General features: G+C 40.9%; 1 protein-coding gene across 9 annotated transcripts in view; it reads left to right on the top strand.

Annotated features, from left to right (window-relative positions):
- Positions 1 to 26931, top strand: part of LOC117774988 (RNA-binding protein Musashi homolog 2) — a 251138-nt gene that overhangs the window by 197133 nt on the left and 27074 nt on the right. For all 9 annotated transcript variants that reach the window (XM_034607765.1, XM_034607758.1, XM_034607764.1 and 6 more), the window contains exon 10: positions 3100 to 3174. In XM_034607765.1, the coding sequence (XP_034463656.1) occupies positions 3100 to 3174 (75 nt within the window). The remainder of the gene's footprint in view (positions 1 to 3099; positions 3175 to 26931) is intronic.

The raw sequence follows: 26931 nt of genomic DNA, 5'->3' as shown, positions 1-26931 counted from the left end.
TGGCCAGCGGGGGGGGAGAATGAGCCGGGGAGCAGACTGATGAGGCGGGGGGGGGGGGGGGGGGGGGGGGGGGGGGGGGGTCAGTGAGGCTGGGGAACGGAGATGAGCTTGTTTATGGGGAGATGGGTTGTGTGGCGAGCCTGGCAGGCAAGAGTCGAGCAGGTAAACAGGCAGACAGGAGGTTATCCTGCACCTCAAGCTTATACAGCTTCCACAGAGAAAAGTGCCTGTGGATGTAACCAACATCTATGCATCTGCTCTTTGCCTTGTAGATACTGATGCACTAAATCTCATCAGGATTTTGTTCAATTTGTGAGTTAAGTTTTTGCCTCTATTAAAATCAACAATCACATTTTTGGCTGATTCTTAGAATATTACTGCCCTTTTTTCCCCATACAATAGCCCCAAGACACACTCATAGTTTACATTGACTACATTTGCAATCCTATGTAAGTTTAATGATTTACTGGAAAAAGTCTTACCTTCATAGTGTAAAAGTAGTTTTTACCAAATAATCCTGGGTTCTATTTTATTACATATGACCCACATAGATAATTACTCATTAAAATGATGATATATATAATAAAGGTTATGTATGGCATATAGAACATTTTTACAAGAAAAACAAGAAAAAGTAAAGCAAAGGTACAATAACCAAAGTTTTCACAAATTGATTCACAAATGTATTTTGCTGCTTCTAATTTGCTTGCATCAGTAATTTATGTAAACACAACATTAAAACAAGCCCATATTCTATAAGCCCGTCCATTCTCTCTTTTAATACACCACTCATTTATATGATCTTGTAATGTCAAATATTACTGATTGCTCCTTTTCAAGAGAAGAATAGTTACATGAAGCAGATAAATACAAAAAAGCTGTTGAAATTTGTATTGTATGTATGTAAAAGAGAGAAAACTGGGTTTACCACGATACACACTAAATATTTGTACATTATAAAAATGGACAACATGTAAAAATGACTCAATAAAACAGTGAAATACTATTTTCTCGTGATGCTACTGTCCTCACATAGACTGAGGTTGTTTCTGTTTGGTGATTTAAACACATTTAGCGTTTGCTTATGATTCCCAAGGAGTATTTGTTGCCTCGGTAACAGTTGAGATAACTACTACAGATAATGAGTTAATTACTGGTCAAACCTTGTTTCAGCCAGTAAAGAAAACACAGCAAACCCCATGTGAGCGCTGTGCTGGAGGTGCAAATGTAGAACAGCTATCACCTCCTCGCCCGTGGCCTCTTTTTTTAACAAATTGCATCTAGCCATATTAACAGATGAACCTTTCTGCCATGCTGAAGATTCACAGAACATAAACAGACGGCCGCGTCATTTCAAGGCACCCACTATAAAGTGTTATTACACTGAGCTGTAAAAATGCCTCAGAGCTTATGGTTGAGTACAAAAATGGAAATGAATTAGACGGCTACAGAACCAAGAGCAGCGCTGTTTGTTCAGGGGCTTACTGCTCTGCTCTTCAAGTATTTGCCAGTCCTTGATAGCCAACCACGGTGAAGAAGTAACCCAAGAATGCATGAAGAGGGAACTGTCAGTTAGGGTGGTGCTCCTGTTGACGTACCTCAAATGTGTTTAAATATAATGACACAGCTTATTGATCCATGTTGGGGTAAATTGCTTAGTTTAAAGCAAGATTATGTATAATATGAGCAGCTACGCACAATTTAAATCACTACTCAGGGAAGAAGATCATTTCACCATCTAGGCCCCAATTGTTTTTATAGCTTTGGCCGTCACTCTTATGGATTATAAAAAAACATTTCACTCACTAAATTGATTACTAATATCGCACGAAGCAGCTGCACCTTTAAAACAAGGTCCTGCAGCACGAGCAACAAGAGCAGCCTGATGAAGATTAGAGGTTAATCTAATTGAGTGGAATTGTTTGTTGTTTGTTGTCGAACCGCACACACGGCAAATGATCTTCAGTTGACAATCTATCAACCCTTCAGTTATAACTACCCGCCGCCTCTCTATTAGCCGTGAAACATAAAAATAAATTGCCTCTTGCTTATTGCAGCTTTTCAAAAAGGCGTTACACATAATGTGCCCAAGACTTTGTATGGAAAGTGTGATAGTTCATTTCTAAGTTCAGGCTTATGTACGTTTAATTTGGATTATTACCTCTGTCAAGGAGGATATGTTTTTGGTTTATATGTGTTTGTTAGCAAAATTATACAAAATCAGCGGAACAGATATCCAACCAATGGCCGAAGACATTATGTTTTGGCGTTGTCTATCCATCTGTCCCATTCCCGTGAACGCAATATCTCAAGAATGCCTTGAGGGAATTTCCTTAAATTTTGTACAAACATTCACTTAGACTCAAGGATGACCTGAATATAATTTGATGGTCAAGGACACTGTGGCCTCACAAAGTTAGTTGTTTTTTCTTGAACATGATATCTTAAGATCAGTTTGAGGAAATGTTTAATTTGGTACAAACGATTTTGGTGCCTGGAGGTCAAAGGTCAAGTGACCTCATGTTACTGTGAATGTGTCATGTTAGGACTGCCTGTAGGGAATTTCATTACATCTGGCACAATTCACTTGGACTCAATGATGAATTGATTGGATTTCAGTGGTCCAAGGTCAAGGTCACAGTGGCTTCAATAAACATGTCTTAGGCCTCTTGAATGTGAAATCTCAAGACTGCTTGAGGGAATATCTTCAACTTTCAACTGATCAAGTGTCACTTGGACTCAAAGATAAAGTGATTATGTTTCAGTTGTCAAAGGTAAAGGTCACAGTGACCTTTATATGAATCTGGAAAAAAAACTCTTCTGGTTGGCGGAGGCATACAACCCCAGTGCGGGGAATTCTAGTTAATTAAATAACGTCAGAATTTTTTGCTAAAATGTGAACACTTTACTTGTCTGTATCCTCCAGAGTTTCAAAGGCAGCTTTCCGGGGCTTGTTTTCTCTCTAAGGGTACATAAGCAGCTATTGCCCCAGTGTTTGCCTCTCTGAGTCTTTGTGCTTTATTGGTATCACATCTCTGCATGTACATTATTTCTAGATGTCCTCTAACCTCTTTGTAATCTTTCTCTTCTTTATCAAAGGTTACCCTAACATTGTGGCGACGTACGGCCGCGGATACACTGGATTCGCACCCAGCTACAGCTACCAGTTCCCTGGTGAGTTAAAGGCTTTCTTTAAATATCAGTGTCGCCGCTGATTTCTGTCATGCACTCTCAAGCGGCGCAATCAGACACACATTCCCCAGAACACCAACACGCGCACACATGAACGCTCAACAACACACACACACCCACACGTCAGTCATCAAATAATCTTCAGGGTTATAAGTTTGCTACGTGTTTAGATTTCTAAGGTGGCTTCTTAAAGCTGACGTTTCGTGAAATAAATTGCTTACTCCTTTTTATGCCGCACCTGAACATCACCATGACCAAATGTCTAAAATGGGGAAAGTTCTTCGTCTTCCGAGGCCCAATGTATGCAAATTTGAGTGTGGAGAAGCAGGTAAATAAGCACCGCTTTATGTAGGAAGATTTTTAAAAATATGGTTCTTTTAATGGAAAATGAATGAAGGCATTTTCTGCATTAAAAGTGTTGACTCGGAGTGTCGGCCACTTTAATAGAAGTCCGAGTGATACGTATCCAGTCTGGAAGCGGGCAGCTGTACCTGTCTGCTGCTGGAGGGGCCCACGGCTCTGAGGCGCCATCACTTACACAGGCATCCTGTCAATTTCATGCTTTATTTAGGGACTTTACACATGCTTTGTTTGCCATGCCAGACATCATTCCCTCCACTGATAAGACGGAATGGGAAATATCTGACAGCAGCTCAGATCTCTGTAATATCTTTGTGAAATAGATTCAGGAATGGTAAGACAGGAGGTCCAGCTGTGACCACCTGCAGATCAGACATATGCTAGATTTACACCTGACCACAACATTATTTGACAGAAGAAAAGGAATAGCACCTACCCATCAGCGTGGGTGAACATGAAAAGCATACAAATGTGGGAATTAAGCAAATGTTGTCTGTGATAATGACCAATTATTTTGATAGCTGATTAGAAGAACACACAATGTGTAGAATTGAGTGTGCAGCATTTCACTAAAATGAAATAAAAATTGACAAGATTTATCAGTCCTGCATTTTCCATAAACACATCGTAAAACATTTATTACCTTGGTTCCGCGAAAAGACAAGGAAAAGATCAAAGGAAAATAACTGATCAGTATTTCCTCAATATAAGTAACCCTAGTTAAATATGGCTTTTTGAAATGTTTACTATTTACAACAAATTAAGCGATATAACCTTCCCCGAGGCAGAATGTATGATCCTGTCCATGTTAAACTCAATTTAAAGAGTTTGATAAAGCTGTATGATTAAAACAGCCTCCTCTGGGCGCGCTCAACTCTTGACAGGGTAATTGGAATTTTTAATGTATGAATCAAACTCCCTGTCCAAATTAAATAACCCCAGGCCAAATATTGACTAGTGTCCTTCCTTCCCAAGATCTGGAAGGCATCCCCAATTTAAGATCAAAAGCTTTTTCTCTCACTGTACGCAACCTCACCGAAACACTCACTATAAATAAATGGAGCTGGGACTCGGCCGGCTGGATCCGAGAGGTGTAAATTGTGGGCTGCATTTCAAGGCTTTTTTATTCCCAGTAAACCTCAGGGGCCCGCTGTTAAGAGGGAAAAAAGAGTGGTTAGGCAATTGCTCAATTGTCAAGATAAAACAGTGATAACACATTGATCAGTGATGAAGCACTGAATTAATTACGAAAACTCAATACGACGTACACAGGCAAAGAGAAACCAAAGCTGACACCCCTGCAGCTGAAACAGAGTTCAAGTCGAAAAGAGATGTGAAATATACAGAGCCTCAGATGGAGGAAAATAAAGCTCTCAGTGCAGCCAGTTAGACTTAAAGCCGACACCAGCTCAACAGCTGTTAAACAGAATCTGACAGCTTAGCACTCTGCTCCATGTGGCACTCCCAATTAATTTCTACATTGATCACAAAGTGTGTTTGATATCGATCACATACAGTATTTTTTTCCCCTCTACGTGTTGGTATTTGTATGCTGCGCGTTGCCGACAGAAGTTTTCCGTCGTAGCACGAGCATCGTCAATTTTTAATGCACTAAGAGACCTTCATATATCACTGATGTAAATCTGATCATCCTCTATTTATCAAAACTTGCCTATGAAAGTGAGCATGTATCAGGGCCCAGCTCCAGAGAGCAAAGTCAGACATTTATTCGGTGGTGTCTGTTTGTGCTGAAACGAGTTGTTACTATAAACCCAACAACGACCCAGAAATTGAAACCCATGTGAAACCCAGTCAACAGATGTGTCTCTGGCACGGAGAGGTGTAGTTACCTATATCTGCATCAAGGCCGACTATTGTAACGTGTGTATCTTGGGTCAAGGCTTATCCATGTTAGCCATCTGCTGACAGTTACTGGTTTTATAATCCAATCTTAGACTGTATATAAAGAGGAATAACATGACTGCTCCCCAAAACTGAAGCCAAAACACCTTGATTGCCCCCTTGTGGCTGGCTGCAGTATAGGTCATAAACCCCACCTCCTTTATGTTAGCAGATGGAACATGGACCAAACTAAAAAGTCACATCAAAATGTATTTTCTTGAAGGTGGTTTCTGTTGATTTAGGTAGTTCATCATTCTGATTTATTTTGAAGTGTTCATGTTTTTGATAAGGTTGATTTGAATTAATGTAACAATAAAAAAAAGCATGTTGAAATGTCATGATTGATAGGTGAGTTTGATATTGGCGGTTCCTCGATACTATGGCTCCACTCTGTAATCACTACTGTGCGGACTCTGGCTACCAGTGAAGTCACCAATACGAGATGGCAGCACCTATATGCAGGATAATGCGGCTTCAGTTTTTGTACAGTGGGAGGCAGCGGAGAGCATCTTTATTAACAGTCACGATGCCATTAAAGGGAGGGAGGATTTCTTAACATCAAATATGTAAAATAAAAAAAGATGTGCACATTTACGGGAAAGCAGATAATGCTTCCGTGGGGATATTGATATATGAAAATTGTTAAATCAAATTTTCTGTCGGACGACGAGGACAGACATTTGTCATTCTTATCGAGTTTAGTGTTTGTCCCTCGTCTAGCCTGTTTACAGTGCATTCACACCGAACAGAAAGACGGCTGTGGAAGAGAGGTGTTTGTTTGATAAAGATGCCTACTTTGATTTTTGCTGTTTGTAAATTCCAAGCCGTGTTTAATATGCAGTAATCACGCGCTGTTTACCTCGTTGCCGCATTGTTTCTGCATTATGCTTAAACTAGGACTGGGATTGAATTTCAAAGATGATGCTGCACGCTGCTTGTGTAGGGACAATCAAGAAGACGTTTTTACCTCAGAATCACAAGTAGTAAGGAGGTGTAACAAATGATTAGCAGCATCCACGAAGCAACAAGTTGTTCTGTTTGTTTCTATTCATCAGAGCTTCTCTTTGTAATAATGGCTACAGCGACTTGATTATTCGCAATGTCGAAGTAACATAGTTCCTTCTTTTGTTAGAAGACCTTGTAACTCACCATGATTCATGGCTGTCATTTATGTCAAATCCCTTTCACAGATTGTTCTAATGCACATACATGACTTGGATGGCAAGCAGTGGTCATGTCAGTGTCAAATAAAAGCAGAGGGGACTGTTACGTTTGCATGCAAATGTGACATGTGATATGTGAGTGTCACCGTGTTGTCATTTGCTGTGTCGATTTAAAGATTCTGTAAAGATTCCCACTGTGCAAGATAGAATGTTTGCTAAGGTTGTTGCTGCCTTTACCTTTAAATAACACCAGCCAGCCTAGACGTGCTGTCAGCACATGATTTCAAAAGAAAACGAGAATAGCACTCAGTAGAGTGCATAGCTCCTCAAAGTCAAATTCCATCAAGCGGCACCAAATTTCATAGACTGAAAGACATCAGTCCCCTAGATAGACCTGACTTTTTGCATTATTATTCCCTGGGATTTTGGTTAAAACGTCAAAAAAGCGCCCCCTTATTCGCATTAATAAGGATCCGCCCCCTTATCCTAATCTGCACAAAATGAAATGGGTTATTCCCTGACCCATCCCTCATCATTCAACCAAATTTTGTGGACTTTTTTTTTTTTTAGTTTTTGTGTAATCCTGCTAACAATCAAACAAACCTAGATGAAAACATAACCTCCTTGGACAGAGGTAATAATGATAATATATCTGCTTCATTTTGCTGTAGCTGAATTTCCATAGTTATTCTCAATCCCTTAATTAACCTTACAATGAAATGACACACACACACACACTCAGGAAAAACACCAAAAGGATGTGATGCCTAGGGCTCTGATAATCCCTATTTCTGAAAGCTGTGTCAATCAATTTGAAATATTTACATAATTAAGGTTGATTTACAGAAAAGGGAGAACAGTAGTTAACCGCATGTTAAACCCATCCTACACTAGCATGATATTTAAAGGACCAGTTTATATGAATTGTGGCTGCACAGGTAGTACTGGTTAGATAATTTTTTGTGAGGTTTATAACACATCTGCTAAATGCCTTAGTCGTTCTACACAAGCAAGTGTCCTCATCTATTGTTCACACCCATTTACTGAGCTGAGTGAGTCCTTTACATTAACAGATAGATGCAGAAATAAATGAAACCATTAGGATGATAGCATTGTCTGGATGTTGCAGAACAGCACAATGTAACACAACATAAAATGTGTTGCCGTTTTTTATCTATTAAATAGACAAATATATCTGACAAAATAGATTTTGCCATAAATAAGATCGCATCTATCTAATGTGTTTTCTTATGATGTAAACATCATATTTCAAAATGTGATTTAACAGTATCAGAATAGTGAGGCAAAAATAAAACAGCTGAAAAACTGAAAAAAAAAAAGAAAATCAAAATTGGAAATGTGTTCCATGAAGCACAGGATTAAAGAGCTGGAGTCTGCAGATTAATTAACATGTGTGTCCTGCTGCCTCTATATGGCTGCAGGGATTTAATGACCTGGAGGAGACGCTTTTCATACAGTATAAAGCAGCTGCGGAGTCAATCATATTACTGCTGCTTATACCCACATTAAACTTTATATTTTTTACTGCTGATTTAAATGCATCAAGAGAGTTTGATTAGATACACTTGTATTCAAAGCTTTATTCGGTTTGGCGATTACTCTGCATTTGCTGAAATAGTTTTCTATTGTCGATCGAATTAGTGAAGTGGCATTGCTTCTGCAGCACACCGGGTGACGCGTAGGTCGACCCATAACCTGCGGATCCTGTAACTTATAAATAACTTACAGAAACATTGTGTGCAGTAGGCTGTGATTACATCCCCCCCCACCCTCTCACTCTTGCACTGGAGGGTGCAGGTTCTTTTATGTCCTGGTTGTCAATAATCTCTCCAGCCAGCTATAAAGTAACCTACATCTATTGCACGTCTCTCTGCACACAGATTACAATTTATAATACTTTAGACCTAAAACAGAGTGTATAGACCTACATACCTAAAGGGGGGAAAGGGGATGTTCTGCTGTTTTTCTTCTCTCTGAACCAGCTCCAGTTGCAGACTCGCCTCAAGTGTGTCACAGCTGGTCCTCCACCGCTCTTCACCCTTCTTCAGCTCGTTGTCTCTATGAGTGAGCAGGGTCTGGCACTCTCTATTCCTGCTATCCTGCCCTTTTCCTAGCCGCTCTTTCAACAGCTCGTCTTTTTGTCGGGGCTCCTCTTGGAGCTCCTCCATCTGCCCCCCGTCCCTTTTTCCACCAGGTTAACGTGCTCCTATAGAGCCTTGTTTTCATCTCTCAGAGCCTTTTCTCACCCACTGCAGTGTTGAGGGCAACTCTGAGGCCATGTACACTGTGCTGCAGCTGCTCTGGAGCTGGTCCGTGCTGTTTGGGCCCTGAAAGAGCAGCACTAAACTGCATTGGCCCAAATGGCTGAAAAATAGTAACATAGAGCACATTTAGTTCATGGGGAGAACTCTAGTCCCACCTTGACACAACCGGTACCGTTATTTAAACATTTGAACTTACTTTAGTCAAAGGGCAGGACTCCCTGAAACTATATCTCAGTGTATTATTTTCACTCTGTCACAGTTTGTCTCATATCTCTATAAATATGGACACTACTCTGCATACATATCCTACAAAAGCCAAACCTTTTTGAGACCCCAGTGTATTAGAGATTTTTGGCTTATATTTGACTTTCGACACAGAAATCCTTTTCACTTTCATTTGAGATTGTGCGGGGTTAAGTTTGAATTACTGTAGATTATTTTTGGTGAAACTTGAGGATAATGTTGTGGGACAAGGTTTTTAATGAGATGCTTTGTTTGGTTTATTAATAAGTTGTTTGTAAAAGTTAGATTTTTACAGCTGTAAAATTACATTGTTGCCAAAATTAAATATAAAAATGACTAAGTGGTCAGCAAATCCCAGGTGTGGGACTTAAACAACCACAGCATCATTGATAAAGCAGCATTATTTACATCTCCAGTCTCATGATGGAAAATAGAAATTACATTCACGTTCAATTTGTGACTCATTCTTTGACACTGGAGCATTAACATAATACTTTACAGTTATTACAAACAGGAAACATTGTCCTCAGATCTGCCCTCAGATACAATCTTAAACCAAACAATCCGTTATTCTTAAATATATGATTTGCTTTCCCCTGAAGGACTATTTTCAGATTCATGTGGTGAAGGGTGAAACGTCTTTTGGATATGATACAATAAAAGACAGAGACTGAATAGTAAATATTGTACCTTGCTGGTGTAGTGAATGTCAATTAACGATAAAGCTCAGATGGTGTTTTATGGAGAATAAGGGACACCTAAACTGATTTTGCTTCATACAGGCTCTTTTGCCATCATCAGAGAGTCACAAATTATTACTTTTAAGAGAATTAAGATGATCATCTTACTATTAAAACAGGAATACACATCCTGGCAGACACTGCTGGTGATGATCTTAGTTACAGTTTGCACATTAAACTGTTTAAATCTGCCAAATTTTGAATTGCACTGCAGGGATCTGGGGTTTTAATCAAACTCTTAATTGCTTTTTGTGTTTGCATAGAATAGTCACACATTGTCCATATGTGATTTATGATGGGAAACATCTTGGCAAAACACATGCTGTGGCTGTGTAATAGATTTATTAACATACGTGACAATAGACTAACTAAACAAATGTTATTTTGCAGAGTTAGTTCTAAGTCTGGCTGACTGTAGACATTCAGTAACAACTTGCCTAGTTGAAATATCTGCTCTTTGAAAATCATGAAGTAAACCTTCAACAGAAATATTAAAGAAACCAAAACTGAGAGCATTTTGTTTTATTAAACATTCTCACATAAAGTCTGTTTGTGCTCATTTAAGATCTGACATTCTGCCTTTGGCTGTGGAAACTGGACTCTTGTGTAAGTGTGATGTACTATAGTTGACCTTTAAATGACTCTATATATTTACTACTTTAACTCTATATATGTACTACTTTAAATAATGAACAGAATCAAACAAATTATTTATCTCAAGCAGGGAAGGGAAATCTGGTGCCGTCACTTTGAAAGGTGTTGGAGCTTTTGTTTTAAACTAGGAGATAGTGAATGTAGAGGAGCGAGGGGAAAAGCAGTTCTTTTCAGTCTACTGAATAATTAGAAACAGTTCATTAAAAAGATCTGTTTAAAAGTACATAAAAGTGCCAGGCCTCGGATAGCTTTTCCAATCAGTTGTGTATTTACTCTTTAATTATTAACTATGTACGCTTGATAACAACAGAAAATCCCCAGTTGATGACAGAGAATGTGGACCTTTTTATTCTGAATGAGGTGGACATAAAGCATTTTTATTCTATTGGGGTTTTAAACTGATTGTGACTGGAAAATGATGTTCCCAGTGTCTTTGTAACGTTTTATAATCCACTGACATCAGATCAAGGGGCGAGTACAGGGGGGGGGGGGGGCACTGGCCCCAGCTGAAATGTAGTTGGCCCCTGATGTGCCCCTGTCCTGTCCTGTTTCGAAAACACCTACATCCACCACTGCTCACTGAGAACAGTTTTATTGAGGCAGTTCTGTCACTGATCTCGGGGGTGGCAGAATCTCTAAAACTAGATACCACCAGTGTGCAGTAAGAAAATGTGTTTATTTGCAGTTTTGCAATTTACCATTAAACAACTACTGCACTGTTACTATCATCAACTGGATGTATTTAAAAAAAATAGGCTGTTAAAGTGAGAAGTCAACATTGGCAGGGATCCTATTTAACACTCAGAAAGCTTTAGTGATAACAGAGTGGTTCATATCTGTGAATGTATGTGTCGGTATGACTCAGAGCTCAGGTTTTTTGTTTATTTTCAGGTATTGCATCTGCAGAAAAATAACATACAGCCGTAGAATGTATAGTAAACCTCACTAATGACTTGTTGAAAGTATGAAAATGCAGTGTTATGGAAACCGTCTTAAATTATCAGGCTTCAGAGCGTTTATCAGGCTACAAAGAGCAAAACGAAAAAATTGAAAAGGTCTTTGAATTAAAATGAGGCACAAAAGGACCTCACTGTGAGTCTGTTAGACATTAAAGTGCACACTATTCCCCAGGTACTGCAGCTCAAAACAGTTAGACAGCACAGATTTTTCAGATAGCTCCCAAAGAAGACAAATCTGAAGTTTGCTTGAAATTAAGATGCTCCTGTTGCGGTGGTGGAAGTGAGGAATTTATCTGTCATGTTCGTAGCCAACTCACATTTGCTTCACCACTTCTTCTAACATTTCTCCACAATCTCTGTCACCTAGAAAGAAGCCGCACTCGCCTCACACCTCCATACATTTCGGAGCTTACAAAATACATCTCCACTGGAGGAGATCAAATCCACGAGAGAATGACTACATTTTCGAATGTAGATAACTAGTGGTTTAGAAAGGAAGCTGTTTCTTTCTTTTACTAAAACCCCAAATCCTGCTGTGATAATGGCTGGAAACTGAGGAAAAGCAGTGGCTGTCAAGGCATAAGGAACATTACTGTACATTATTCTCCTTTTTATGCGGCAGTCTAATTAGCAGTAGCTAGCTGATAAATGTGCTATTGTATAATTCAACTTGTAGCGCCCAGGGGAACATCCCAGGATGTGCCACATTCAAAGCGTGAGTTGTCGAGTCTGGAGAAAGCCACATTCAAAGAAGTACCCTATTTGATCTCAGCTTTACAGTACATTGAACTTAGTTGTCTTTGATTACCTCGGGCTCAGGCTGTATACAGTGAAATATTCTTTTGTTTACGGTGCATATTAAAATGCAAAATGGTTGGGAAGAAGATCGTCCCCAACAATAAGTGCAAGTTTATGCATTGTGGTGTATGTACGGTGCGGTTTCTGCTAATGGTGTCAGCAAATATGGAAGGAGAAATATGAAGAGGTTTAAATATTCTAGCATGGTCTATTGTGTGTATGATGTATGCATGAATAGGAAGCTTGTCCATATGAGGAAAATGTAATTAAAAAAAGAAAATGATGTATGCACGTGTGCATAATGCATACGAATGAGCTAGAGAAGTGAACATCAAAAGAAGGGATACACCCCTCATACATTCATATTGTACTTTCTATTGTTAACCAGTCTTGTATCAGTTCCTTTCATTACGCGCACATGAATGCACAGTTGAGCGCACACACACACACACACATAGAAAGACGGCGCAGTCATACAAAGACTGAGATTCAGGATCTGTGTATGACGGGACTTGAGAGAGCTTCTCTCCACTCTCTCCCGTGTTCTTGTGCGACTTGCTGCCTCCACCGCCGTGCCCTCAGAGCCTCCCCTGGCATAAATGACCATTATGGCTCCATTAGGGCTGCTCCTAGGAGGTCATTATGCTACACTGAAAAACCAGGGATGAAGACGTTAGTGGGATCCCATCAGGGGAGAGACACAGACTGAGTGAGAGAAAGACATAACACTCCGTCATCCAGCTACTCCAGATGTCATGACAGACAAACAGCGATTCAGGCCCAGTGAGTCAGCCTCTTAAGTAGTAAAAGAACGGAGGGAAAGGATGATTAAAGAGAGGAAAGGACAGCAGTAAGTGCAGCATGCATGCAATGAGGACAGAGGGGCGGGTAATTTTAGGTTAACATTATAGACATAAACTATCCAGGAAAAATGCAACATGCTGCTTGTGTCTCCTTCTCACAGCAAACTATATTAAATAGTGTTGTGTGTCTGTGTGAGGTCTTTTAATTGGTTTGACTCGAGGTTGTACTCGACTAAGGATTTTGTCAGTTGAATCAAATTTGGCTGTTTATTAAAAAATATGTATTTCTTTTTCTTATATCAAGTGATGTTTCAATAAACTGACGGAATTTTGAAAGAGGTGTGGTGGAACATTTATGATAAGAGAGACATTCACATATAAATTCACATAAAATAGCAAGCAAAGCCAAATTATCCCTCTGAGCAAATGACGCTGACGTGCAACATTTTTACCAACATTAGATATAACAAAATAATAATATTATCAAAATAATTAACTTTATTTATATAGCACTTATAAAAACTGATTTAGAAAGTGCTTTGACAGCAAAGCAAGAGGCAAATACAAGAGAAATAGCAATCAGCAGGAAGCAATGTGACATGAAGGACAAAATATTAGATCGGTCCAGATATCAGAATTGAATGAAGGATAAATTGTATTGGAACGTCTATCGTCTCACATAGCCAGACCTCCACAGGGCCGTGTTAGTACTGCAGAATGGTCTGGCAACATCAATTGGCTGTTGGGCAGCAACAAGTCCATAATGCAGCGATGGTGCCACTGAAAAAAATATTGTCGCAAGGGGAAGGGCTTGTTTTGGTTGAAGGTTTTTTACATGGAGGGATTGAGGTCATTCCCCACAAAGAAAACAGTAAAAGTCACCTTTGTGATTACTCGATCGCAAATCTTTATCACAACTTGCCCTTTCCAGGGTGTAGGTTGCTTTGGCTCAAATGTTGTTGTTTCCCACAGCGAAGGGGAGCTAAAAAACATGCCAGAAGCAGAAGGGGAGGAGAATACTGCGTAAAACCCAAAGTCTACATCCCCTGAGTCACACTAATTTATGTAGGATTCAAAGGCACATACGAGAAGACAAGTTGTGTGGTCAAGCAACAGGTTTGGGCCAGTTCTTGAAAATACAAATGAAAGTCAGAAACAAGATCTGGGTCACACCATCTCCCAAGGAGACACTTGTTACTCTATAAGATTGTGAGTGTCAGGGAAAAACAAGCCCGCTGACCTTTTCACCCCCTTTTTTCATCTTTAGGTGAAGTGTGCAAAGGTACAAGGAACAGCTTCCCTCTCAGCAGGTGGCATATAGGGAAAGGGAGCTGCTGACCTGTGCAGTTGGCATGATATACTGCTCCTGAGGGCTGCATGCCCCGAGAATCTGGGTCACAGCCAACCAAGCTTATGATAAATGCACCAGAGGTCACAACAGGGCATAAGCCTGAAACATCATTTAGCCTCCCAGGGTTTAGCTTTAACTGTCTGCTGTTGGGAGATGGAAATGTGTTGACAGGGAACGATATAGTGCTGTGAACAATGCTTGGTGGCCCATGACAGAGGAGGTACAGTATGTAGCTGCGTCCTGTGTATAGATCAATGAGGTCCTGGCTAAAAATGGGCCTCACGTGGAGTCCCTGTTGTCTGTGTTTCGGTCCCTGAAAATATAGTTCTTTCTTAATCAGAAAGTAAACATCAGAGACTGCTACTCGTTTCGGTTGTGTTGTTATTTTCACATTCATGTTGTGGCTTTTGCGGTTGTGTTGTGTGTTTTGTATTTGTGTTGTTGCCTTTGCCTTTGTGTTTTCCATGAATGCACTGCTGTGAGACGTCTCAGCTACCGTTGTCTTTGGCACCAACTCTCTGAGTAAAAGATAATTACATTGTCTGAGAAACTAAAATGTATTTGCGTCCAGCTACAGTCAACCTTCACGAACTTGTCTCCTTTCATTGAAACAAAGTTTTATTGTACTTTTCAAACTTTCTGTCCAATAAAACGCTTGTCTTGCTGGCTATAGTTCATTACCTCCTGCGTGGATGATGATGATGTGGTCTGGAACACAATGCCCAGTCATTATCTGCAGAGTTGAAGCTCTCTTTAGTATTCAGATATCTTATATTTCCCCTGTCAGGACACTTCTTGGCTACAGTATTGGAGCAGGTGGAAAAAATCAATGGCCTGAGGCGGATGAGGAGCCAACCTGTGTCGCGGGTGCATGTAACATTGTCCTCCATGAGACAGATCCCACTGTTTGTGTTTTTACTGCACTCCTGAGATGTGGCAGTGGCACGCACACACACACTCACACAGCAGACCTATTGGTGGAACAGGTTTCTATTGAACTGGAGTTACACAGCAGATTGTTCCTTAGTTCCTGTGACCATCCCTGTATAAACTGGGTGAGCCGTGACCCCAGCAAGTGGTCCCACAGGCCAGAGTGAGTGCTACAGGGCTGGAAGCAGATGGCCCTCCTGATGCCACACTGACTCACAGATTGGCTTTAATTGCCAAGGCTGATCATTTGCCCAATGAGTCTGTGAAGGCCGGGACACTCCATGAGTCGCGGGCCTTAAAATAGGGCCTGACGAGGAGCGTTGTGATCTCATGCGCTTGAACAGCCATGCACAGTGCATCTTTCTCTCACATACTTGGAAACTCACACACACACACACACACACACACACACACACACACACACACACACACACACACGCACATTTCACAGGCATAAAACTGACAAAATCAAAGACTCTACAAGGCTGCCTATGAAGGCAAAAGAGGTGGAGAGACTTTAGTAGGAGTCTCTCTCTGTTTTCCTGTCTGGGTCTCTGACTCACTGTCTCCCCAGCAATGCAGGCACGCGCACAAGCACATGCAAACGCGCACGCACGCACGCACACACACGCACACATACGCACGCACACACACGCACACACACACGCACACACACACACACGCACACCTCCCCAGGCCATGACTGTTCACAGTGGCAGCAGTGAGTGTGCAGCTCTGACGTCAGTGGACAGCACTGTATGTCAAGCCCTGTCTTCTTATCCATGTGCACTCAGAGAGCGAGACTGTTCCCAGATCAGCTTTGTTGTCTATTAAGCAACGTCACATCTGTTTATGTGCACGTGCTCTGCTGGCAGACAGTCTAAGCTACTGTACGGTACTGAACATGTTTCTGTGAGCACTGGATTGATTCAACAGGTGTAACAGCACTCTACTGCATGACCCTCAGCTCTTAACAGGGTGAGTGTTGTTTTTTTTTATTGTTTTGTGGTATAGTTTTGTTTTTCTGTGTTGATGCAATGTGCACTGGTCTATCTGCGTGCTTACAAGAACACAAGTCATGCCACGTGCACATGCACGTGTGAGCAAAACCAGCTACTGCACTCTGACAGAGGCAGCGCTGATAGGCTGGCTATTTCCTGAAAGTAGAAGAGAAGGCTCACCTCATTTGCCCAGGTCTTAACTCACCCCAGGACAGCAGACACATCCTCACACACTGAGGCAGGCAAACAGTCTGCAATGGAGACCCACAGTCTAGGTTCCTGTGGTGGGGATGATGAGCTGCTGTAAGAGGCAGAGTGGCAACACTAAAGCTCATTATGTCTCGACGGTTGAGCTGCAGGTCTAGAAATGAAACTCGAGCTGCCCTGCCTCGGACATGTCTGACACCTTTGGACGGTGCTGGAGACCAGCAGGGGGACAGAGAAGGGGCGCAGACGTGGAAGACGGCAGCAGAGTTCAATATGTGTGTCTGCGAGACCATGCTCTGTGTCTTCTGCCTGTTGTTTTGATGCCACCCACTGTTCGAGAGCTCCAGGCTCAGAGAGTCGGGTACTTGCTACATCTCTTCCCAGCTGCCCCCTCCATCCCGCCCTCCTGCTGACTGTGCTAATAGCTCTCTGGTTGCTCTCATCCCCCCTTTCCCTAGTGCAGGGACGCATGGTAACATATATAAACATGTATGCGTATATGTCTGTATATTATAGCACAGAGCCATCTGCATGCCTCCACTCTGTGTGGAAACATTGTTTACAGCTCCAGTAAGTACGTAAGTGGAAGCCAATGTTGCAGTGCTATTTTTGGGTCATGCCACATTTTACCCAACTTGCCCTGTGTATCTAGAGCAGTGCTAGGTTGTGTAACCGCAGTACAGAGCTGGCTGTAAGTGCTCAGCATTAAAGTTATAGTCATGAAATAGTGTTGACAAGGCTGCTCCGTCTTGTAATTATTATAACCAACATCAATACATCTTATTTTTGACGTAAATCATCTGCAAAAGCAAGTCTGTGTCGGAGGCTGAGTGTTCAGCGCAAACACACAAACACATTTAACTCGAATGGTGAAATGACACTTAATGCACTCATTCATTTGAGAAAACCTGAACCCACCCCACCCCACCCCCATCATTCATCTGTCCCCTCCACTACCCCCTTCAGAAGTGGGAGATGGGCATTAAAATGCATAAAAAATTAAGGCTGTTTACTTGGACACTAATGAGAGGAGGCTTAAGTAGTCTACTTTAATTAGTATGATTGGCTCCTTCGGGACCTCACAGGCGGGGCCATAACAGCTGATTCACTCTGAGCTCACAGGACCTTTTCATACTCTCCGAGTGTCACAAGTGATGTCAGAGGAGATTGGACTGCAGAGACATGTTGCCTTCACTGATCCCATGCAGGTTGGAGAGAAGCACTGCAGTTAAATGCACTGAAGCAGACCATTACATAAGCACCACTGCAAGGTCAGACATCTGTGTCCTCCCTGTCTCTGTCTCTATTTAAGTCGCCATCATAAACTGCCTTGGGGTTAGGCTTGTGAGCCAAGACCCCTGTCCCGTTCACAAACCAGTGTCTCGGTTTCGACAACTCAATTGATTTTATTTTCTTCCTTATCTACTTGGCCAGAATTCTCTTCGCTTTTTTTGTTTGACTCTGTACTTCGTCTTAACTACAGTATGTGTGTGAGTAACTGAGTGCTCTTGTGTGGAAGCAGAATGTGTTCAGATCAGGTTTCTAGCATCGGAGCAGCCTTTTTTTTACTGAAGTGCACAGGAAGGAGCACAAAGAAGAGGTTAAAAGTGTGGCTACACTTCAAAAGAGAGTCTAGTTTGTCCCCTTTGATGCTACGCTGCCATGCACTTCAGCTACAAAGAAACGGCACTCTTGTCCCTGAGAAGTGAAGTAAGAGACGCCGACAGCTTTTCCTGAGCTCAATATACACAACATCACAGTAACTCACACTCGGCGTACGTCTCAGCGCATATGATGTGCATTCGAAGCTGCGCAGACTGGGGGTGTTTCAAGATCCAGGGTATTTCGAGTAACCTCGAACGGACATTTTTCTAAATTCAAATTTCTGATTGATTCATTCGCATAGTACACATCATCATGTGATATCGGAATAGCTAAGGCAATCTGCAATTCATTATGAGCTGTCAGATCCCGTAGCGAGAACCGAGACCGCTCTTCAGCTGAAGGGCTTTGGGTCGAGAACCCTCGCCAGCCAAAATCCACCCCTGCTGAAGTATCCTTGAGCAAATCACTCAGTCCCTGCAGGCTCCAGGGAGGCTGATCTGAAGCTCAACCTTACCTCACCTCTGACCTTCTTGTGGATTTCTCCACATTATATGTTTACTATCTGCAGTATTGGGGGGGCTTTACGAGACACTGCTCTGAGCAGGAAGATGGATGTGAAACCTATAGATTTTCTATCCAACCTCTGAGGTATGGTGGTTACAGTGGATAAGATGATGTGACCTCATGTGTCCAACTAATTTCAGAACATGTTTATATCTTGTAAAGGGGCAGAATTTGTACTTCTCTATACTTCTGATATATTTCTCTTCCTTCCTCATCATTTTCCGTTCAAAGGTCTAAGATCCAGGTACAATTACGACCATAAAACCAGGCTTTTCTGAGCTCAGAGTTCACTCCTCTTCTGTAATCGACTGCTTCTCTCCCAATCAGAAGCCACTAAGTCTTAATGGCAAAGGATGAGTGAGCCAAATGGTTTCATTATATACAGAAACCTTCAGAAAAAAGAGCTACAGTTTGGGTAGAGGGACACAGACAAATACACACACACACTAGACCCACACGTAACGAATATGTGAGGAAACAGATTTTCTTTTTGGTATTGAGGTCAGGGGTCATAAACACCTTTTTTAAGGTTACCACAGGATACATTTTCTTTTATTCTTAAGGCTGATGCTCTCAACTCTTATTTTGGACAAATTTTGACTTGCTCAGGGTATGAAGCCATGACTGAGTATTGTGGACATTAAATGCTAAATCTAGTAGTGTGTAATGTCAACAGCCGTCAACAACTGTTGTGCCAACCAGCATGTCAATAATTTTTTTACGGAACAGTTGTTTATGATACTGCGATATCATTTTGATAAGCTCAGGATTTTTTTTTTTGAAGTAGCTCTTGGATGAAATGTAACTTCACTGTTAAATGAGATTCTAACAGTAGTCATTTTGTCACTGTCAAGTGTTTTATAATAATTTTATTATTATTAAAGAAAGAATAATTGTTCTCATGCGAGTGACAAAATAGGTCAAAAGAAAATTTGGACTTTCTTTTTTAACCTCAACATCTGCAGCCATTTAAGTGGGCCTGTGTATTGAATCATGTCATTTTCTAGTGTAAGTGGAATACTACTGTAATTATTTTGAATTACATATTTTATTCATGTTACACTTATATTGTCAGTCTGTTAAAGCCTTTCTCAGTATATTATATAGGCACAAACAATTGCTCTGATTACCGAGATTAAATACAGTGATTTTCTTTTGCAGTTCCATGAAGATTTATATAAGAATGATCGAAAGCGATTCAGCAGAGGTCATAGTCAGAGTGTGAGTCCCTAGTTTGAGTCAAGCCCCAAACATACTGGATCCTGCAAATCTTATAATGTAACTTGATAGTGTATTGTATTAGATTATCGCTCTCTGATAAATGCCCTTATCTTTCAGCTCCACACACGACACAGGCTTTTTGTTAAAGGCTTTACTCTCTAAGCTCAGGCTAAAATAACTGATGATGTCATCAGGGTTATTGTTGAGACGTACACTGTATAAAAAGATACAAAATTTGGTCCAAAATATCCTGGATATATGTGCTGCCATCTTGGGCACTTCAAATCATCACAGATGCACTCTACCAATCATGACTGTAATCAGCCTCAGCTGTCAATCAAGTCTCACCTTGCTTTGATATCATCAAATGAGTAATTAAAACCCAACTTGCCGGAAAAAATTAACACTTGAATATAAATCAGTGTGATGGGAACAACCTCAAATGACAGAAAAAACCTTTTGAGAATTTTTTTTTATGTGTACTTGTGTGTAGGCCTGTGTCCCACCCACTAACATAGAGGAGGTGGGGGTTCATAACCTACAGGGCAGCCAGCCACCAGAGGGGGATAAAGATTATTCGGCTTCACGTTTTGGAGCCGTCATGTCGTCCATCTTCATTTACAGTCTGTGGTTGAGACTGAGCGGTTCCTCTCGCGCCATTAAAGTCATTATTCAACTGATTTTGATTGGTAGTGCTCATCACGATGGTTAAACTGAAGCTGATGTGTAAAATCAGTAGAGAGCCCGTTTAACAGTTGTGCTTAAGTTCAACCTGACTTTGCCAGTAAGGTACTTCAAGTTTAAATGAAGTGTATGATAAGAAGTTAATGTACAAAAGGACATGTGGTGATTCATTAATAATTTAGTTTTGCTCTCATGACTTCTCAAGCTATAGTTTCAAACATGCTTGACATCCTGTTCTGTGTGACCTTTGAGATGCAGCCACAGAATCCAAACACCGAAAGTAACCAGACGTACACGTGGCAAGATTAATTTGAATGATTGACAAGCAACCCGGCTCTGTTAATCAAGTTATGCTTACTCTGATTAGGACCGTAATGTGAGTAAGATAACCTGGTTAAGGTGTTTACATGAGAGTTGCAATAATATGCGTATTGCATTAGTCTGGTTCTAATTGAATTATTGGTGTGCATGTAAATGCTTTCTCTCACTCTCTCTCTCTCTCTGGCTCATTCCCAGACAGCCGTCTCTGTATTTTATGTGAGGGGGAATCTCTGTGTGTGCTGTGGGTCTCTGTTGATCAGAGGAGAGGTGAGACATGAGCATGTGTGCAGCAGTTCATATGAAAGCCACCTGGCTCTCTCCAGCTCTGTGATTTATGCCTTTGATAACGGCAACCCAGAGATGCTTTCAACAACAACAAAGTGGTGCTGAAGGATGACAACAATGGGACACTTGTCAATCTGGAGATGAAAAGATGTCTTGCTAGGTGGCTGTCTCTTTTATGACTTTGATTTATATATTTTTTCCGCCTTTGTTTGGTTTATTTGTCTCTATATGTTTCTCTACATTTTATGAAAGGTTATTGATGAAGCATAATGTGAAGTGGAGTCAGTTTTCCATCTCTGCCAGAATGCCTCCCTCCCCCTGTGCGAAGGCGGCAATGTGCTTCGCTGCCTCTGCTATGACTTATCAGCAGACTTATTTCCGCTGGCTTGTCCTTCTCACTGCGATACTCTGACCGAAAGAAACATGCACCTCCTGCATGATTTGTTATATTTTTTAGCATTAAATGTTCTCAGATTTTTTTGCCGGTTCATCCTTTATTTATTTTTTTAAGAGTGTGGCAGTAAACTACAAGATATGATAAATGGATGTGGACATAGAGCAGCTCTAAGGTGTTGAGCATCATGATCTCTTTGCTTTTCTATTTAGCAAAGGTATTTAGATTTTGACAAAATTATGATATGGTTATGGTATAAGGGCCATTTAAATAAATAAAAACATCTGACATTTTGAGAATAGCGTAGTAATTTCAATATTAGCTACGTGTCATTTTACAGGGTGAATATCAGAAGATCAGCTTGTCACGTGTATTATAAGTATCAGGTCTTTGAAAAGATCGTGCAAGAAACTTTGTTTATTCTAAAGAAGGAACCACATAGACTGACTAGAGGAAGTCGCCTTTTTTGTGGAGGAGGAAATGTTTGGTGGTGGTCTACTGTAATGTGTGTGCTTTTCAAAAAGAAAAGAGTGGGAGCAAAGGTTCTCTTGCACATTCTCATAATATAATGACCTTTTGTCTTGTTAAATTATAATATTATTCTTGAAATCTCAGAATTTCTTTTCTCCGTATGTCCTTCAACTCGTGAAAAATTGTGTTTAGTGTCAGTAGCAGTTTAATTCAAAATAAACAATTTAGCAGCAAAGTTCTTGTTCTTGCTGTTAATTTAAAGTAACTGGCATCTTAACACATCGTCACTGTGACAACTGTATTAGATACTTCTTAAATTACATGTAAGATCTTACATGTGATGCATCACTACAAATTAAAGTAGTGCAGTTCTTCCAGGCCTGCTACTGTACAAGATTAAAATAGAACTCATCAATTATTCAGCACTGACAAGGGACCATTCTTCAAAATATATACTTTCACTGTTTTTTTAACAATTTATATATTACATCTTGTACTATTTTAACATTGCAAATGTCTTTGTAGAACTTTTGCCTTGTTTTCCGACAAAAATATTTTTTCTGTGAAATACTACCTTATGCTATTGCGATATGGAAGAAAGCACTTAATTATAGATGTGGCTTACGTTTTTCCTGAGTATGATATAGTCTCCTTTCCTCGACAAGTTTCTCTTGTCCAAAACACCTCACAGATTTTCATGAGAATGAATTGGACTCCTGAGTCCTGGCCTTATTTCCCCTCCTCGATTTCTCATTCACTCCTGTACTTTCTTCTCTTTGTCTTACTCTTCCACTGATGTGGCTAATGTCATTTTCTGTTCATTCGTCTCACTCACCTCTGCTCTGTACCATTCATCTGTCTTACTCCTGCTGTCTACCCCCAAAATCTACTGTAGCTGCAGGATGAACGGCTTCTTTCATTGTTCTCTGTTCGCTGTAATAAAGCTAACCCTGGTTAACTACACCCAAAAGACACTATATGTCTGGTAATGATATTAGTTATAAGTGTTTCTTCCTGCTCGTGTAATGTTACACTACAAACATTGATGCCGTACATTATATACATCGTATACACCATCTGATCATTATGTTCACCCTATAACATCATCTACTTTACACCATTTGGCCACTGAAAATTAAGTATTAATGTAGTTCTAGGCTCTATTAGTTTTTAATTTCATGGTGACATTAAAACGTGGGCATATTTGATCCATATGGCCTCCACAGAAGGATCAGCTGTCCCTGGGCTCCTCCTGTGCATTAGACAGTTGACAGTCTTCTTATAGCAGAAATAAGTGGAGTGCTCTGTGACTGATGGAGCTCCTTTGTCAGTGACGGGGGAGCTGCTGCTGGCAGTTTTGGGCCAAAGAACAGTACAGATTACATTAACATCAGTCAAGCTGTTGTCAGACTGGTAGGACATAAATAGGACCTTATTGATGCATAATGCAACAACTTTTCATTGTGCGGTTTTTCTGAGTAATAGGATCAGAAAGAGGAGTCTAAGGCGTGGAAAGGCACTATCACAAAAAAATTGATCAGTAAGAAATGTATAAGAAACTGTGCCTAGTGACAAAATTCGACATAGTGTGTCGATTTTTAAAGGGTCTATTTGTTTAAGTTAATATCGTAAACCATACACTATAGTGGATCTTTTTTTGCATGGATAATTTACTCCTTTGTTTAAAAAAAATCCATCCACACGACCCGTTTTACAAAATATATCCTTCCATGCTGGGCCAGTAGGTGGTGTGACAGTCTACATCAACAATCTGTCAAATATCAGAGAAGAATAATGTGGTCCAAGCAATATTGATCGAGGCAGATGCCTGTGAATGTCGATAACATGGAGCAGTAAAGCTGCAGACTTGTTATTAGACCTAACAGTGCTAACCGAACAGAAACGTGTTGTTGTTCCTGGCGCATGCACATTACACAAAGCAACGGTGGGCATGTGCGAAGTCAGCTGTTTAATTATCATTTCCCAAACGCGATGTTTTACATGTGCACACGAATACACAGAAACAGCAGTTTTTGAAAATCTGCACTTTGAATGGCATTTGTAAAAAATCTATGTTTTATCGACTCAAATTGTCCTTTTGCGGATTTTAAGGAGGATAAAAAAATTGTTTTGCAAAATACCTACAATGATGTTGACAGGGCAAAAAAAAAAACAGAGGATATAGTACAAAAGGGTCTGCCAGCTTGTCACCATCTTCCTGCATTTGACATCTGTCTGTGGTAGATGTGCTGCATAATGAGTGAAGCAGGTTGAAAACATGGTGACATCAGGAGTATACATGTCAGTATTGTAAAATGTCAGTGATCATGATTATAGCTACAAATTGGTGTAACCAGTGATAAATACCTTCTGCTTGCCCCTTTAACAGCAGTATAATATTCAGCAAAGTGCTCGAGATTTACAATGGAGAAAACAAAGCTTTAAGCCCAGTTCCTCGCGTGCCCCAAAAAAAATCCCAGGAAAGTTTGACACAGAAATGGCAGCAGGCAGTTTGATCACCACTGACACTGCCCCAACCCGCGTCTCTCCTCCTTCACTACAATCGAGTTCACAGAGACTCACAAAATACAGGTGCAGGTAGAAGCACCCAGGAAGAATGCCACCAAAGCACCAGTATGTGCTCTGGATGCACATTGAGCTCCTTCAGCAGACAAGTGACAACACCAGGAGTTGTGCATGGCGTTCAGTTTGGCAAGTTACTACAGCTCAAAGTTTCTTTTCAGTAGGAAGGGATGTGGATTAATATACAAAGTAGCAGTTGCATAGATTTCTGAAAGATGGTCGATATTTCTAAACATTGGGTGCATCAGAAAAATACATGTTGATGGCAAAGCTGTTTGGACATGAAAGCTTTTTGTAGGATTTTTAGAGAGTTCCTACATAAAATAACCTCAGGCTGGAAATTTTCTCTTAAAAATTTTCTCCCGTTCTTGTTGTGATTTTAAACATTTTCCTAACATTTTAATGGTTGTGGGTAGAAAATGTGCTTCATTTGCTTGGAGAGAAGACGAAATGCCTGTGGAATTTGGCAGGGAACACATCGTTCTTTAGAATTAAACGTCCTCTCCTTTCCGTGTGCACTCCTAAAGGAAGGATGAATTTTCGTGCTGTGGGCGTGAGGAGAGAAAAGCTGAGGACAGTTCCCCGGAGTCCGGACACCAAGGCCCCCAGGCCTCCACAGCTCATAAACAGATGTGTCCTTGTCCCCAGCCAAGCGCAGCCACTCAAGTGGCAAAGCAGGGGCCCAATAATTGTGAAGAATTGAAAGCTAAATATTGGCTTTATCTCCTCAGTAATAAAAGGGCCATGAAATTGATTTAATGCTGCAGCGCTTCTCTTGGGTGGCTTCTTACAGCGTGAGCACAAAACAATGAGCAGCAGCCATCTATTAATTAACCCACCTAATCCTGCAAAGTTAATCTCTCACCACAACTTTGCCCGCAACTAACTTCCAAGCCAGTGGGTCTATTGGGGGTGTCATGACAATGGCTGCGAGGGGAAGATGGATTCAGCACTTAGGAAAGGAGAGAGAGGCAGGGAGAAAGAGGTGGAGAGTTGCTGCATGGAACACTGTTCTGCACCGCAACCATGGGGACACTAGAAGTGGAAATGCAGGGGGGCATGGCCATCATTAGCATAGTATCAGAGTTGATTTGGGTTTTTTTTTTGAGAAAAGAGGTGGAGAATATCATTTGAGCTGTTGGACTCAGCTCCTGGTCCGGTAAAGCTGCAGCAGCATAAATGCCGCTGATTTCAGCTGCCTCTTTGTCGTCACATTTGCATTTCTTTTCCCCTGTCGCCATGCCGCCTGAGTCCCTTATTCTCTCCTGAGCGGTTAGATAGTTGGGGGGTAAAAGTGGTATTTCTTTTGCTTCTTCACCTGCCTGCCCATCGCAGCATGATGGCGCCTCACACCCAGTACGCACATTCGCGGTCATATTGTGTCGACAGAGTTGTGAATTACCTCCTTCTCAGCCGGCTGATGAAAAGCTATGTGTTTTTCTCTTTGGCTGCAGCTCATCTGACCCTGCCCACCCCATACACCCCCCCTCAGTCAGTCTATTGTGTGAGCCCCTCTTCGTAGAATAGCAGTACAAGGCTGGCTCGGAAAATAGGTCACCCGCTGGTGCTCCTCTCACCTCCACAGCATTCAAAAAATAATCCTCTAAGGTGTCCTGTGCCATTTTGTAATGTCTAAACCACAGTCTCCGGAAAATATGGTCAAAACATAGAAGAGAAATACACACAACCTGCACACGGAAAATGATATCAATATATCTATCAAGAATATCAAGAAAAACTTCAGGTTATGTGGAAAGCTATTTTTTTTTTTTTTTTTTTTTTTGCTAGTGAGGAAAGCATTTCCTGTGGAGATAATTTTAGGAGGCTGATTAGGGTGTTGAGCCCAGAGTGAGGAATCTCATCACCACCACTAATGACATACCGTTCCTGTGCTGAGAGAGGAGCCCAGGCCCTGGGCATGGACTCGCCTCTGTCAGCCACCTCTAACTACTTTGTTCATTAAGGCCAACAATGTAATTACAATTCACAGATACTGCATTGGCTTAATTACAGACTGATTATTAGGCTGATATTTGTTGGAATAATCAGAGCCTAAAGAAGTGGATTTGTATTTGCATGGTATTAAAGTCTTTATTTTACTGGTTAATCATAAACTGACAAATTAGACAGATTCATGAATGTGTATATAGATATACGTTTAAAGCCAGAGGCTTAAAGAAATCTCGGCGATGGAAGACAGTAAATGTTTACCTAA

This window comes from Hippoglossus hippoglossus, chromosome 14 (assembly GCF_009819705.1).
Source record: "Hippoglossus hippoglossus isolate fHipHip1 chromosome 14, fHipHip1.pri, whole genome shotgun sequence".
NCBI lineage: Eukaryota > Metazoa > Chordata > Actinopteri > Pleuronectiformes > Pleuronectidae > Hippoglossus > Hippoglossus hippoglossus.
The sequence above is the reverse complement of the archived record's forward strand: the minus strand, read 5'-3'. Positions and strand labels throughout refer to the sequence as shown.